At 42.5% G+C, this 17,175-nt stretch overlaps 1 protein-coding gene across 5 annotated transcripts in view; it reads right to left on the bottom strand.

Annotated features, from left to right (window-relative positions):
* LOC109384671 (40S ribosomal protein S4, X isoform-like) overlaps nt 1-17,135 on the bottom strand; it is a 22,480-nt gene extending 5,345 nt beyond the window's left edge. For 4 of the 5 annotated variants that reach the window (XM_019646236.1, XM_019646218.1, XM_019646225.1 and 1 more), the window contains exon 1: nt 16,224-17,003. Coding sequence is in view for 1 of the 5 variants with exons in the window: in XM_019646213.1 (XP_019501758.1) it covers nt 17,064-17,074 (11 nt within the window). In the remaining 4 variants the exon portion in view is untranslated. Of the gene's footprint in view, nt 1-16,223; nt 17,004-17,063 lie in introns of those variants that run through there. The other variant, XM_019646213.1, reaches the window with a different exon arrangement.
* Between the last annotated feature and the right edge of the window lie 40 nt (nt 17,136-17,175).

Below are 17,175 nucleotides of genomic sequence, written 5' to 3' on the forward strand. Positions count from 1 at the left end.
AGGGGAACAGACAAGTTGCTGTTCTTTTGTTCTTCAGTCTAGTTGTGGAGGACGTCACTTCACTGGCCCATGTTGGTATTATCATTGCGCTCTTCCCAAGTGAGGCAGAATGGTCGCCGACCTCTGGACGGCCGCTCACGGTGGCTCTTGGCAGCTCATGCCAGCTGCGGGCCTCTCACACTGGCTGCCAGCCACTCAATTGTAGTTTGCAGCAGTCCACTGCAGCGTATGCCGTCTCTGGCAACTCACAGCAGCCTAGCTCCAGGTCAAGCTGTTTTTCACCATCTTAGCTGTAGAGGGTGCAGCGTCACTGGTCCTCATTTGGGATTCGAACCGGGGCCCTGCTGCTCAGCACAGGCATCCCAAACCAGCTCTTAACCAATGCACCACTCGGCCAGTCCGAGGTTGAGTTTTGAAAGTTTTAGATTTTATTATTTGAATTATTCTTCATCTGGAGCACTATCATACCAACTTTGATGTTATTTTGGGTAATACGGTTTTGTGATTTCTTAAATGTTCGTCTAGAAGGAGCAACAATTAGCAACTTACTTTGAACATAATTTCGAGGAATACTAAAATAAGATACATCTGAAATATATAGTTCTCCGTAAGACATGATGTAATGTGAAAAAGAGGTGGGTCCAGGGCTGGGACTGTGGTCTGTGGTGGGATGACACACTCACGAAGCATGGTTGGGGCTGAAGAGAATACCTGCTGTGGGCAGTGGGAAGAAGTCCAGGTGAGCAGAGTATGGCTTCTAAGTAAGTGTTCAACGTCAGAAAGAATTGGCAAACAGTAAGAGGGCTCCAGCTCCAGGACTGGGGTTTAGGGACAATATTCAAGCGACATGGGGGGGATGAGGATAAAGACTGGCATGAGTGACTTAAAGACCAAAGTAAAGTACAGAAACTAGGAGAGTAGGCAGATTATGAAGATAAGCACTTAAGGGACTAGAACCAGGAAAAAGGCAAGGAATTCGTTTTAGAAGCACAGAACTCCAGGTACAAAATCTGAGCTGTGAGACAGAAAACAGGCTAGCTTAATGTCTATTGCCTTAGTGCTGAACTAGAGCTCTTCAGATCCCATGCTGGAGGGGATAGAAGTCTCAGAGCTTGAGAGAATAGAGGAAGTAAGGCCACTGCTCATGATAAAAAAAATGTCCCAGGTTTAAAGGAAATCAGGAAGAAAATTACATGGTTTTTATGGGTAGCTCTTTATTGCAATTTTACAATTACTGAGTCTAGTCATTGTTGATTAATTTACAATGCTGAGAAAGAAATGTGTTCTTTCACCAGAGTGATAGCGACAGTAGGCAGATAAACACATTTACAAACCTAAAGTTTGTATAACTGCCTAGAAGTCCTGCAAAGGGGAGTCAGTTCAATCAGTTTATTGGATCTAAAATAAAATACTTAAACTGTAGTATTTCTTCTTGGCCCTTTGGTTAGCTAGAAAGGAACCTACCTAAGATACAAACTGAAAGCCTTACTAGTTTTTACTTCTTTGGATTTATTTCTTAAGACGAATAAGGTTTTGGGTTAAAAGGAGAAATTTGATTGGTTATCTACCCAGAGTATAAGGCAAATAACCAGAAATGTGGTCTGGTTATTTGTCTTCAAAATTCAGAAATTTCTATACCAAAAATTTATAGAGCAAGAAAATTCTCTAATAATATAGGAAAATGTGAGGACTTTAGACTCCAAAGAATTACTTGTTTTCTCTAATTCCACCTTCAAAATATCTGCTTTCACTCTGCGCCTATTCACCCCTTCTCTCCATGTCAGTACTGAGTGCAGAAGTGAGCTGGCTTCCTTTGGAAGCCTTCGGAACTTGCTCTGAGATGGGGAGGGTCCCTCAAATTCTGACAATATATAACAAAGGGAGAAAAGAATCAGGAATAGTCTTATTTTCCACATCTTACTTGAGATATAAAATAGTCATGGATTTTTGTTTTCCTTGGGATAACTGCTAAACCCCTTTTGTAGAAGAGTGAGAGCAAAGAATCTACCTAGAAGACAATTGCAATCAGACAAGTTTAAGAGGTAATTCAGAGGTAACAACATGTTATGTTTTGTGGCAGAGACTCAAGAGTTTTAAAAAACAGCACATTTTAAAGGAGTCTAAAAAGCACTGCTCAGGGAATGCCACATTAACGAGTAAGTACAAATTAAAAAACAATATGCCAGTGGTGATTCATGGTGACTCAGCTAAAGTAATTTGGTAACCTTAACACAGAATGTTCTTTGATGTCGCCACCCCCCCACCCCCAACTTTTTTTTTCCTTCTTTTTTTGATGAGGGGAGGAAGAGGGAGACAGGAAATCAATTTAATGTTTTTCATTTAGGTGAATTAAAATCATGCAAAATTACTTTTCTTGGCTTTTGCAGCTTGATTTAACAAATGAATAAGCATATGCCTATCTGACACTCTATTACTCCCACCTGGAAGCACAAACACGTTGAGCCTTCCTATCACAAAGAATGTATTGACTCCAGAATATGTAGGTGATGATATATTTTTCACTTTTTATTTTATAATAATTTTATAAATAAAAACTTTGCAAAAATAATACAAAGAATTTATATATATGCTTCACCCAGCTTCCCCTAATGTTCCTTACATAACCATCTTACAATGGAAAAAAACAGGAAATTAACATTGATAACATTATTATTACCTAAATTATGAACCTTATTGAAATTTCACCAGTTTTTCCTCAATGTACTATTCTTTCTGTTTGAGGATCCAATCTAGGCTCCCACATTGCATTTAGTTTTGTGTATCTATTTAGTCTCTGTGGATTTGTGACATTCTTGCTAGTTTTGGACCAATATTTCAGTCCAGTAAGAGCATCTTGAATTTTGTTTCTATCATACATATTATTCCTTGGGTTATAATTCTGCTCATTTTAAAACATGACTTTTTTAACCATCATCCAAGTCCATAATAAAAGTGTTGACTTAGGATGGTAACTTGTGACACTTCATTGTGGTCCTCCCTGCAGTTACAGAAGTGTGGCTTAAACTATGGTTTTTAAAATCTACCCATTTCCCTCTTTCTAAGCTAAGGATATTATCTCCCCATTCTAGGATTCTGGCATCTCTCCCATTGTCCATTGATTCTCTAAGATTGTTGGTAGTGACTCACAGGGACCATCTCAACTAAGTTCCGTCTGAGACTGAGAATGTAATTCATCAGAGTTTTAAAATGTGAATTCATTTAATGTGGCTAAATGTTGTCTTTTGACCTCTACCCACTGGACAGTTGTTTACTGCTAAATTACTTCAACTGTTAAAAGGTGAAGAGATTTTTAGTGTGGGTAGAAAGCTGACAGTGCCTTGCACATATTATGTGCTCAATACATGTTGAATGAATGAATGGATGATTATAGGATGACTGAATGGATTTCTGGCTAGTTTGAGCAGTAGGGATACCATTGGGGTGTGCTGACAGCAAAAGTACTTCTTCACTAGAAGAATGGGGTTTCTGATTTATACAAGTTAAGATATAAATTTACTAGTTAAGTTGTTATAAATCAAATACCCAGCTGCTTCCTTTAGGTAATACGAACGCTATTTTAGCTAATTATAAGTTAGTATCTAAGTAGATTATGCATCACAAGACCTGACTTTCAACCTTTAAACTAATAGAATGAGGTTAAGGCATTTTTTTGGTCTGTAAACCTACTTAATTCTATCGCTTCTTTGCATTATTCATCACAGTGGTGTATATGATTTCATTTAGGTCATAAAATCTTTCAAGATATGGGAGTACATAAATGAAAACAAAAGGAGTCCTCGGATGAAGAGATTGTGGAAAAGACTGGGGATGACCAGACAAAATCTCTACGGTCTCTTTCAATCTAACATTTTACATGTTTTTAAAATCAGCTTTATTGAGAGTTCCAGTCAAGATGGCGGGGTAGGTAAATGCTGTGCTGTCTCCTCTCATGACCACATCAGAATTACAAGTAAACTGCAGAACAACCATTATTGAGAATTGCCTGAAGCCTAGTTGAACAGAAGTCCTACAACTAAGGACATACAGAAGAAACCATCTTGAGACTGGTAGGAGGGGCGGAGAAACAAAACGAGCTGGTATCAGACCGATGTGTGGCAGTTAAAAATCGGGAGGGATATCTGGACTGCGGAGGTCCCCCTTAAGGAGCGAAGGGTCCCAGCCCCACACCAGACTCCCCAGCCCAGGGTTCCAGTACCAGGAAAAGACGTCTCCATGACTTCTGGCTGTGAAAACCAGTGGAGATCGTGGCTGAGTGAGACCGAGGGTCCCAGGCATTCCTCTTAAAGGGTCCCCGCACAGACTTAGTCACTGATGGACTCACTTGCTCGGAGCTTCAGTGCTGGGGCAGCAGCTCAAAAGGTGCCAGGGATATATGAGGAGGAACTGAATTGTCTAGCTTCAGTGTGGGGGCTGGAGGGGCAGCTTTCTCCCAGACAGAAGTACTGGCAGAATCCATTATTTCCTTGTTGAGCCCTTCCTGCCTCCTGGCATGCAGACACAGGTGGCCCCATATCTGAGTCTCCATCAACCTGGCTAACACTGCTTGCCCCACCCTGGTGATTCCCTGAGTCCCTGCTCACCCAACTTGAGGACCCACCCAAGCCTCTTCCAGTGGCTTTTCCATACAAATGGCCTATCTTGGCTCATGCTGGGACTTTCCTAAAATCTCTCAATGGTTCACAAAACCCGAACAAGCAGCATTTGGTTTCGGCATACCCTGTATGTACCTCATGCCTAACAGTTCTAAGCCCGGGACTAGTGGCTGTTGGCCTTGTTGGTCTCAAGGCACCTTCAAGCCCAGTACAGGTGAATGTCATCTTTGAATTGCTTTGTGGCTCATGCCAGGGGGTTCCAGGCAGAGCAGAGGCTATGGCTGAACTTGTCCTATGGCTCCCGGGAGGAAGCACCACCTTGCTATCTCCAAAGATGACACACACAAAGGAAGACTGGGCAGGCACCAGAGCCCTGCTAAAGCGAATCCTGCTCTGTAGGGTCAGTCCCTGCACAACAGTTCCTCCTCTGTAGTCACAGCCTGTCCTCACAACCAATCAGCCTGAGGGTCAATCCCTCCCACTGACATGTAAACAGCAACTAAGGCTCAACCACAACAGGAAGGCACATACAGCCCACAGAGGGGACACATCTGGAGCACTCAGGTGACCAGGGCAACTGTGCCACTGGGCCCCACAGCATACCTACTACATACAGCCACTCTACTAAGACTGGGAGATAAAGCAGCACTATCTAATACATAGAAACACAGGAAGGCAGCCAAAACGGGGAGACAAAGCAACATGTCCCAAACGAAAGAACAGAGCAAAGCTCCAGAAAAAGAACTAAACAAATGGATACAAGCAATCTACCAAACACAGAGTTCAAAACACTGGTTGTAAGGATGCTCAATTATATAAGGGAGAACTTCAACAAAGAGATAGGAATAAAAAATGGAGACAGAAAAAAAGAACTGGTCAGAAATAAAGACAACAATCACTGAAGTGAAGAATACATTAGAGGGAATCTACGGAGGACTGAATCAGTGATTTTGAAGTTAAGGCAGCAGAAAACACCCAATCAGAACAGCAAAAAAAAAAAAAATCTAAAAAAGTGAGGATCGTTTAAAGGGGCCTCTAGGACAACATCAAGCATACCAACATTCACATCATAGTGGTACCAGAAGAAGAGAGAGAGCAAGGAATTGAAGACCTATTTGAAGAAATAATGACAGAAAACGTACCTAACCTGGAGAAGGGAACAGACATACAAGTCTAGGAAGCGCAGAGTGCCAAACAAGATGAACCCAAAGAGGCCCACACCAAGATACATCATAATTAAAATGCCAAAGGTTAAAGACAGAATCTTAAAAGCATCAAGAGAAAAGCAGTTTCCTACAAGGGAGCTCCCGTAAGACTGTCAGCTGATTTCTCAACAGAAAGTTTACAAGCCATTAAGGGACTGGTACAAAATACTAAAAGTGATGAAATGCAGGACCTATAACCAAGATTACTCTACCTAGCAAGACCATCATTTAGAATTGAAGGACAGACAAAGAGTTTCCCAGGAAAAAACCTAAAGGAGTTCATCATTACCAAACCAGTATTAAAAGAAATGTTAAAGGGACTTCTTTAAGAAGGAGAAAGAAAATATAAAAAATCTGAATAATAAAATGGCAATAACTACATATCTATCAACAATTACTTTAAATGTAAATGGATTAAGGGCTGGCTAAGTGGCTCAGTTGGTTAAGAGCTCGTTCAAGAGTGCGAGCTCTGAGCAGCAGGGTCACCGGTTCGATTCACGGTGCGAGCTGAGCTGCCGCTGAGGTGCCAACACATGGCAGGATGGTTCAGCTAAAAAAAAAAAGTAAATGGATTAAATGCTCCAATCTAAAGATAGGGTGGCTAAATGAATAAGAAAACAAGAACTTTATATATGCTACCTATAAGAGACTCACTTCAGATTGAAAGACATACACAGACTGAAAGTAAAGGGATGCAAAAAGATATTTCATGAAAATGGAAACAAACAAACAAAAGCTGGAATGACAATACTTATACCAGATAAAAGACTTTAAAACAAAGGCCATAACCAGAGACAAAGGATCCAGTAATCCTACTTCTGAGTCTTTATCCTAAGAAACCCAAAATGTTATTGGAAGGGACATGTGAATCCATATGTTCATTGCAGCATTATTTACAATAGCCAAGATATGGAGGCAACATGGGTGTCCATCAATGGATGAATGGATAAACAATAAGTGGTACATATACACAGTGGAATATTACTCAGCCATAAAAAAGAATGAAATCTTGCCATCTGCAACAACATGGATGGACATAGAGGGTATTGTGCTGAGTGTAGTAAGCCAGACAAAGAAAGACAAATGCCATATGATTTCATTTATGTGTTGAATCTAAAGAACAAAATAAACAAACTCATAGATACAGAGAATATTTTGATGGTTTTCAACTGGTAAGCGGGTTGGGAGGTGGGTGAAAAAAGGAAAGTTATTAAGAAATACAAATTAGTAGTTACAAAATAGTCACAGGGATGTAAAGTATAGCATAAAGAATATAGTCAATAATACGGAGGGTGCCAAAAAATGTATACACATTTAAGAAAGGGAAATACTGTAGTAAAATTGTAATAATATATACCAATAACAAAAGATAAACAAGTCGTGGATACATTTTTTTGGCACCCCCAGTATTGTAATAAAAATACATGGTGTCAAATGGGTACTAGATTTATCAGGGTGATCACTGCATAAAGTAAATAAATGTCTAATCACTATGTGTTGTACACCTGAAACTAATATAATATTGTATGTCAACTGTAACTGAAAAATAAAACAATTATTTAAAAACATCAGCTTTATTAAACTATAATTTACATACAACAAAATTCACCAATATGAAAATGTGAATTTCAATAAGTTCTGAGAAAAAGACTGTGTTTTTTTGCTTTTTTTTTTTTCCTGGAAAGAGGAACACTAATTAGTAGATGAAGAAGTCTGAGTTCTCTGTAATTATTTTTTTATATGAGATTAGTTGATTTGAACCATTTGCATTTAGCTTCAATATTAGTGTCATTATCATCACCAGGGCTGTTGGCTCCATTTGTTGAGACATCTGACAGAATTTTTCAGAACACATCATCTTCATTTGTATATAAATTATTTGAGCTATCACACTTTTTAAACCAGAGCGCTGTGCGGTCACACTGCATGCAAATTACATTACGAAAGTAGCTTTTGCCTTTCTTCTTGTAGGTGAATGATCTCTATAACAAAATCTCTGTATTTATTTTATTTATTTAGGTGTTTTTTTTTAATTGGGGAATTGGGGGGATGGGAACAGAGTTGGAGAATTGGGGAAAGGGGAACAGACAAGTTGCTGTCATTTTGTTGTTCAGTTTAGTTGTGGAGGAAGTCTAGTTGTGGAGGATGTTGCTTCACTGGCCCAAGTTGGCACCATCATTGCGCTCTTCCCGGGCGAGGCACATCAGTCGCCGGCTGCTGGCCGCTCACGCTGGCTGCTGGCCACACACGGTAGCCCATGGCAACCCACTGCCACAGGGGCTGCAGCCTATGCCGTCTCCGGCGACTCACAACAGCCCGGCTCCAGGTTGAGCTGTTGTTCAGCATCTTAGCTGTGGACGGCAGTGTCACTGGCCCTCATATGTGGGATCCGAACTGGGGCCCTCTGGCGTCCCAAGCCAGTTCTTAACCATCGCGCCACTCGGCCAGCCCTTATTTATTTAGTTTTAACTTAAATTTTGAATAATCAATGATTCACCTGGTTAAAAAAAATAAAATATACAAAGGATACAGTGAAAAGTCTTCTTGTTTCTGTCCTCCATCTGCTCAACTGCTCCACCAAACTTGAATAGTTTCTTGTGTATCATTCCAGAGTGTATTTATTCAGATATGAGTAAATGTAAATAAAAAGTCTCATTTTCCTACCCTTTAAAAAACTCTGGTACCTTTTAAAATTCACCATCTTTCCCTAGCAATTAGTGGGCCATTCCTTCTTTTATTTTTCTTTTGGAAAAAAAAATACTTTCTTTTTAGAACTTCAGATTATTGAGACTACAATTTCTTGAAGTAAAACAGATTTTAGATATCCTTTACTTATATGTATTCATCCATTTAATTTATTCATTTAGCAAAAATCTATAGATTTTCTGCTTTGTCAAAGATCCTGCACTGAGTTTTTAGAGAATTACAAAGATTATGTATCTTGCCCTTGAAGAGAATATGGTATAGTAGAAGATATAAGACATGAAGCTAAATAACCATGAGAGATGTATAAAATGCCACAGCAGTTCAGAAGAGAGAGAGATTAGTTAAATCCTATGGATCAAGGAAGGCTCTGGGAGGAAAACTGCCTTTGAGCTGAACCATGAAAGTTCGGCCTATGTATCTGTGGATGTGGGTGTGAGGGAAAAGAAAGAGCATTGTTATTATCTCAGCACTCCTGTTTGCAAATGACAGAAACTCTAAGTAGCTTAAACAAAGACAGTAGGAGGATATTAGCTCCTATAACTAAAACCAGAAAGGACAACGCTAGAGCTAGTCTAGCTAGCTTCACTGTCAACAGCATAAAGCACTTTATCAGTATTAGTCTTTTCTGTTTCTCCTTCCTCCATCCTGCTTCTTTTCCTTGAGGCTCCTTCTTGTAACAGGTGATATGGCTTCTAATAACTGTGGCATTATATTCTTACTGCTCTCAATCCCAGAGTAAAAAGAGAGTTGCCCCTCTGATTCCAATTCAGAAATATCTGGAAAGGACTGGACTAGCTTGGTTGTTATACGCTGCTGTGAGTTGGAGAGGAAAGAAAGTACTGTGTTTGGCAGCCCCACCAGAAACACACTAAACTAGGGAGGAGCAATTCCTTTAGGGTGCTGCTACCAGGAGGAGGTAGGAAAGGACGCCAAGCAGGAAAAAAAAAATGGAGGTCCATTAACACCTGCATCAGGAGCAAAGCATGATGGCAGCAAATGGTAGGTCATGCTCTGAACATGGTGGCAAGCTCAGTTATGTTTCAGAAGCAGGACTAGTGTGAGGAAGTGAGGCATCTATGGTGCAAAATTTAAGGAGATAGTCTCAGATGTTAACCCTGAATTTGCAGGACTCAGAGAGTGCCTCCTTATTTTTGTACCGTAGGCACCTTCCTTGCCTCACCCAAATCCTGGCTCTGTTCAGAAGGAAGATGCTCAATAGTGTTGAAAAATCAACAGGTTGAGTAGTTTGAGGATCATGTAGAGTTATCTTTGAGGAAACAGTTTTGATGGAATGATGCAAGTAAAAGCCAGATTGCAAGAGGTTAAGGAGTGAGTATATAGTGAAGAAACAGAGGCAAAGAATGTAGATTATTGTCTCATGACATTTGGTGGTAAGGGAATGACAGAGAAGGTATTGCAACCTGAAGGAAAATCTTGGGGCCCAGCAAGTTTATACTTCATTTTATTTTTAATATTGGCAATATCTGACCCAAAATGCAGTCCTCTATTTCCATGGAATGACTTGAAGGATTCCTAACTCTCTTCTAACTAAAAATAATTGTCTACCAGTCTACTAGCGATGTCTGAATTGCTACCATTAGTGATTTGGGGTTATTGAATTAAAGGATTATCTCCTAGCAGTTAGTAAGTACCCTCCCAGGTCCCCATCTGTAGGTAATTCATTAAGCTTTTAGCAGCTATTTGTGTGTTGATGTGAATTGGTTTATCTGATTTTTTTTGGTGTGTGACAACTGAGAATAGATTTTGATAAAGGGAGCACTGAAGGGTTTATGACAGTTTGGGATGTAGCATCTGTAAGAAGGCAAGGTGAAGAACCCCCAAAAGGAATGGTAACCAGGCTCTAAGGGATAACCTAACTCACAGTTCTACCCAAGGCCAACTCTCCATTTTCAACCTTAAATTCTCTCTCCCCCATCAATGAATCATTTTAAAGACAGCTTGTGAGAGAACCTTGTCAAAACTTTCTGGGAATACACATTATGTCCCAGATAACAGAAACTAATACTGGTCTTGGAAATCAGAAAACCCGTTCTCATCAAACACTCACTGGGCCTATGCAGAGGCAGAATTACCTTGAAGCAAATGACACTTGTTAAGATACTGCACTTGCCCTGGCCCCTTTACAGGCCCTGGGAGGGATCCTAGTAGTATGTTCACATGATCATGCATTTTGGCAAATTTGCAAAATAATAATTACAACAGACCACTGTCTCTTTCCACTCCAATTATCCCTTTGTCGCATTTCCCCTAGTGCTGGGTAGAACTGGAGCAATCACAGTCATTTTTGCAATCCAGTAGCTAAAGGGAAGTTGAGTTGGAGATGCAGTTAGTTTAGGTTTACTGGTATATATTTTTATGGTTTGTTGTCACTACCGTGTACAAGATTATTGTTAGCTGCTTCAGTGCAGGGATGTCTTGCAGGAATATTCCTACTGCTCACTATGCTGATTTATGGGTCACAACATGAATGTGGAAAGCCCTTGATCACAAACTCGTTAATGAATGTTATCAATGCAAAGATTATTTAAGATGGGTCACTGTTCAAGCAAACTTGAAATGTCCTGAGATCTTACTGCTCATATATGAAAGAAACTTTGTAGATACTTTCCCAAATCTGATAACAATCCTAAAAATTACATATGGCATTACCAATATTGAGCTATAAAGCTGAAAGAAGCTCTTATGAACTATGAATAAAAAAAATTGAAATCAACCCATACTAGAGGAATCTGAATTATCTTTCTATTCAAGATTATACTATAAAATCGTTGTCATATAAAGAAGTAATCAAAGAACATACAGAGAAAAAACTAGAGAGAGGACTATTCTAGAGATATAATATAAACAAAGGTAATAAAATGATTTTATTATTGTTTGTTGTATTTTGTTATCATTTGTTGTTCTGATGTTTTGCCAGCTTTTAAAATTTTGCAATTGTTGTGATTTCTTTTCTCATATCCAATTTTGTACTCATAATTTTGTAATCTTTTATCTTAAAGAGTATCCTCCCCTCCAAATTGTGTAAATTTCAAGCCCCACAAAATCTGGATTCTTCTCTGGGCCTGTGACTTTGAGCAAGTTATATGAGCCCCCAGTTTTCTTATCTGGAAGGTGGGAATCACCATATCTGCTGCCTTAGGAAGTGAGATGGTGGAGGTGAAATGACTTCATTATTAGCTACAAAGAACCATACACATGTAAGCGAAGTAGGACTGCTTCCTCCTCAAAGAAATAAATCTTTCATTTTCCCCAAGAGGTAATGTTATCTTTTCAGTGATCATATTTTACATTTGGGGTTATCTTGACTTACAGGATGGACCATGATCCCTTTGGAGAGCTTCACATAGGTGACAAACAGCGTCAGGCAGAGTAAAAAGCTGAGGAAAGAATGATGGTGCTAGCACAAACCCATCCATTACCACTGCTGGAAAACCAACCAAGTTTTCCCTGCTTCTGATACAAGGACATCATTTAGCATTTAAATTCAGTAATTTTCCAAATATGTAGATGGCATCTATTAAAATACAATTTTTTAGGGGAAATTGTACAGCTTATTTCATTGCTTTAGTATTTAACCAGGGAAAAATGGAAATAGGGAAGTTCCATTCAATGAACACCTATTATATGTGAGGGTCTGTGTTAGGTGCTTTTATATACATCGCCCCAAACTCTCACAATATCCCTGGATATTACTGACCCCATTTTGCAGAAGTAAAAACTATGGCTCTCTCTACAGTAGCCTTGCCACTGGGTTGACATATTAGGACTCTGCTCCTTCCCCAGATATGCCAAATACATGCTGACCACATGTGTCTCCTTTGCCTAGCTACTAAAGGAGTGATTCTCAAACTCTTGCCCAGAGATTTTGTGGAAACATTGCAGGGCCCTATACCCCAAGAATTCTGATTCAGTATTTCTGGGGTGGGACCTGATAATTTTGCATTTCCAATAAGTTCTCAAGTGCTGTTGATGCTGATGGAGAACCCCCTTCGAGAATCACCTTGCTCCAATTCATTTTAACCATTGATGTATCTCTGCTTTTATTTTTAAAGATATTGTTTTATTGGGGAATTGGGGAAGGGAACAGTGTTGGGGACTTGATGAAGGGGAACAATGTGTTTTTACAGGACCCATCAGCTCCAAGTCAAGTAGTTGTCCTTCAATCTAGCTGTGGAGGGTGCAAGCTCAGCTCCAAGTCCAGTTGCAGAGGGGGGGGCAGGGGAAGGGGGCACAGCCCACCATCCCATGCGGGAGTCCAACTGGCAACCTTGTTGTTAAGAGCACGCGCTCTCACCAGCTGAGCCATCCAGCTGCCTGTTGGCAGCTCAGCTATGGCGCAGCTCACTGGCCCATGTGGGAATTGAACAGGCAACCCTGTTACTCAGAGCTTGGGTTCTAATGGACTGTGTCACCCAGCTGGCCCCAATTGCTGCTTTGATATGCTAAAATAGTCACATCCTGAACCTGGGCTTTGAACCTGGATGTTTGGACAATTTCTAGATTGTCCAAAAGTATTTCATTTAATTAAAATACTTGATTAATTTATCAAATCCAAGGTACCAATGATTGTAAGACACACCTGGATTTAGAAAACAAAACAAAACAGAAAAACAACAGCAAAAACCTAAGCCTAAAAGACTCGAGTGACTTGCCTATATTCACAGTATTAGATATTTTAAAGCAAGGTCTGTTTGATCCCATCCTCTCCAGTACCAGTTCATTGCTACATGCTGCTTACAATATAGTTTTTCTTTTCCTATATGCTTGTCTGTTTTAAATTGATGAATCCAGCTCATACAGTCACAATTGCATGCAAAAAGAGTTTTGTAGGGCCGGCCGAGTGGCGCGTTGGTTAAGAACTGCCTTGGGGGGCCGGCCGAGTGGCGCGATGGTTAAGAATTCGCTTGGGATGCCAGAGGGCCCCGGTTCGGATCCCACATATGAGGGCCAGTGACACTGCCCTCTACAGCTAAGATGCTGAACAACAGCTCAACCTGGAGCTGGGCTGCCATGAGTCGCCGGCGACGGCATAGGCTGCACTCCCTGTGGCAGTGAGTTGCCATGGGCTACCGTATGTAGCCAGCAGCCAGCGTGAGCGGCCAGCAGCCGCAGTGAGCGGCCGTCCAGAAGCCGGCGACTGATCTGCCTTGCCAGAGAAGAGAGCAATGATGGTGCCAACTTGGGCCAGTGAAGCAACATCCTCCACAACTAGATTGAAGAACAAAACGACAGCAACTTGTCTGTTCCCCTTCCCCCAATTCCCCAGCACTGTTCCCATCCCCCCAATTCCCCAATAAAAATTAAAAAAAAATCTTAAAAAAAAAAAAAAAAGAACTGCCTTGGGGTGCCAGAGGGCCCCGGTTTGGATCCCACATATGAGGGCCAGTGACACTGCTTTTCTGCAGCTAAAATGGGAACAGCAGCTCAACCTGGAGCTGGGCTGCCGTGGGTCATCGGCGATGGCATAGGCTGCAGTCCCCTGCTGCAGTGGGCTGCCGTGGGTCATCGGCGATGGCATAGGCTGCAGTCCCCTGCTGCTGCAGTGGGCTGCCATAAGCTACCGTGTGTAGCCGGCAGCCAGTGTGAGCGGCCAGCAGCCAGTGTGAGCGGCCAGGAGCCAGTGTGAGTGGCCAGCAGCCGCTGTGAGCGGCCGACCAGAGGCCGGTGACTGATCTGCCTCGCCCAGGAAGAGCACAATGATGGTGCCAGCTTGGGCCAGTGAAGTAACATCCTCCACAACTGAAGAACAAAACAACAGCAACTTGTCTGTTCCCCTTCCCCCAATTCCTCCCCAGCGCTGTTCCCCTCTCCCAATTCCCCAATAAGAAAAATCTTAAAAAAAAAAAAAAGAATTTTGTAGATCAGATGTCTAGTGTACATGCATATGTCTTCACTTTATTCATTTAGAAATGCATACTTTATCATGGATTTATGGAAAGTCAGGAGTATAACTAATGCAATAAAATATGCTTTAAATGGTGCTTAAATGTACAACTCTTTAATAGGGATTTTAAAATCTGAAAATGTTTTAAATGCATAATAAACTACTTTACCATTAACCACACTGTTCATTATCATATTAAAATGCACCATCTAAAATCAGATATCTGATTCCATGCTACAAAATTCAAGACTAATTTCTTTAGCCAGAAAAACAAATAGTAAAGCAACATTCTCAAGTTGCAGATTGACAGTGCCAAGCTAAAATGGTTTTCCAAGAGGCAGTTATATATATTTTTTATCAGAATTGAAAATACACAGAGTCCATATGCTTCTATCCACTAAATTTTAAAACTGAGGTGAGTTTGGTAGTCAGTAGATTTTCATGGGAGTTTTGTAACTTAAGATTTTAATGAAAATAAAAACTCTGGGGTTAGCCTACGCATGGGAGTGGGATGCCAATCCACTGTCTTAAAATTGGACACCTTGTCTGAGTTTGTGATTTTTTGTGTTTACTTTTTCATTTGTAGGTCAAGACTAAAGCGGTGGAGGGAGAGAGAGAGAGAAGGAAAATATTTACTTTGGAACAGGAAACGTTTATCATTCTATAACAAACAAAAGTTTTAGGAATTATATTTTATAGGATTAACAGAGTATAATAGCTAGAATTTTCAAAACCTAAGGGGCGACTCTTACCTGTTTAGGAAAATGTGTGAGAGAACATAATTTTCATGTTATGAACCCAAAGCCACAGAGATTCTGAAAAACCATATGCCTAGAGGGAATATCATCCCAGAGAGCTTGTCAAGTAGGTAAGAGCAGGTAACCTGAGCTAGGAGGATTTAAGTGAACTTTGGGTCCAGCCTATGAGTCATCATTGCGGTTCAAATCAGCTATCGTTGCGGTTCAAATGAGCTCAGAGCTAGCAGCAGGGCTCCTCCACTAATTTGGAACACACAAGCTTCAAGAAAGATCCATTAATTCATAAAGTTTTAAAATATTTATTGAGCACCTAGTAATGAGGGTAGGCACTGGGAATATAAAGATGAGTAAGATTCTGTCCTTGCCCTTAAGGAGCTTACACTCTCGCGGGGAGAGTCAAATAAAGGCATAAATAAGTGTATTACGACATTTAAAAAACAGACATTTAGATAAGCTACGGTGGAAGCATTAAAAAGGAAGTGTTAAAGTCTCTGTGGAGAGCCCACTGAAGCAAGCAAGACTTCTTGAGTTGGGGCAGGCTTGATGGATTGGCTGATTAGCCGTGGAGACAGGGAGCGGCGCTCTGGGCAGAGGAAACCACCGCGCAAGCGGAAACGGCATGAGCACAAACATGGAGGCGTAAAACTGCTTGTTCTGCTCTGGACTCGCCCTCATACTCCTTTGTCTCCAGACAAGGAAGCGAAAAGGGGGAGAAAAACAATTCGATCCCTCACGGTAGGATAGGTCTAAAGAAGTTTGGGAATATAAATCCTAGCAAATAGAGCTACAAGGCATACTCTAGCCTGAGGAAATTCATAAGAGCTGAAATAGGCGCCGCCAAGTTTCCGACAAGTGGGGGCTCCGGTGGCGGCGGGGGCCTGCGACAGTTTAATTGGGCGGTCGTGGACATTTGGTCCTCAGGACACCCAGCTCCGGGTCCCCGCCCCGACGGCTGACCCGGCGGATCTGCCAAACGCACAAAGCCCTCTGGAGGCCTCAACTACTGCAAATCCCTCTCCCCGACTCGGGAGCCTACCTGCTCTTCCGTCACTGCTCGGGCGACTCACTCCGCGCCACCGAGAGCCGGCGGTGACGGCTGTTTCCCGGCCTGGCCCACCCAAGCGGTTCACTGCAAACGGCCCGGAACGGACTCCGGCAGCCGGCCCCGGCGCAGGCTACTCACACGCAGGCCTGACGCGGGCGGCCGCACCTCGCGCAGGCCCAGATCCGCGAGGCCGACCTGCGACACGCGCCGCGTCCTCTCGCTTGAGGCCCTAGAGCTTCGCGCGGTCGGAGGCTCGAGGGTGAGCGCGCGCCTCCGCGGCTGCCGGCGCGCGCATGTGTGTGTGTGTGCGTGTCTGCCCCCTCACCTTGGGTTTTATTTAACTGCCCCCACCCCCGGTTTTGAGAGCTTTCTCTCTTCAAGCTACTTGAGTCAGTCAGTCTAACAATAGGAGTGGTTTAGGCCTACACGTCTGAGAACTCCCAGGGCGCTGGACAGAGAAGGTGGGTGTGTAAATTGTCACCTCACACAGTCGCAACCCGGACCCCGGAGGAAGGACCTGCCTTCCCGGTACTGTGGGCCCGCTTCGGCCTTCTCCTGGGAAAGAACGTTAGGGCCCGACTTCCTCGCTCAGGGCCGCTTACCCTAGGCCCTAGGGGACCTACGCGCCCGCCTCGCCTGCCGCCATTTCCCAGCAGGCCTCGGGGGGGCCTCCCAGCCTGAGCCTTCCTGGCGGCTGCTCCGGGCCTTGGCGGCAGCCGCGCGGCGAAGGAACGCGCCTTGGCCGGGACCAGTGCGCGGACAATGACCCCTTTTCCCCTCGACGGCTCCTCCTTGCAGACACCCCCCTACCCCCCAAGCCCCCAGGCAAACCTATTAGCCATTCAGGCCGACAAAACCCCCGCGGCCCCGCGCATTGTCCCGCCGAGCGCCCGGCCACCGTCATTAGCCCTGATTATGCTGAGCCGCCTGACAGCCCTGCGGG

Source organism: Hipposideros armiger, unplaced genomic scaffold, assembly GCF_001890085.2.
Source record: "Hipposideros armiger isolate ML-2016 unplaced genomic scaffold, ASM189008v1 scaffold_5, whole genome shotgun sequence".
Classification (NCBI taxonomy): domain Eukaryota; kingdom Metazoa; phylum Chordata; class Mammalia; order Chiroptera; family Hipposideridae; genus Hipposideros; species Hipposideros armiger.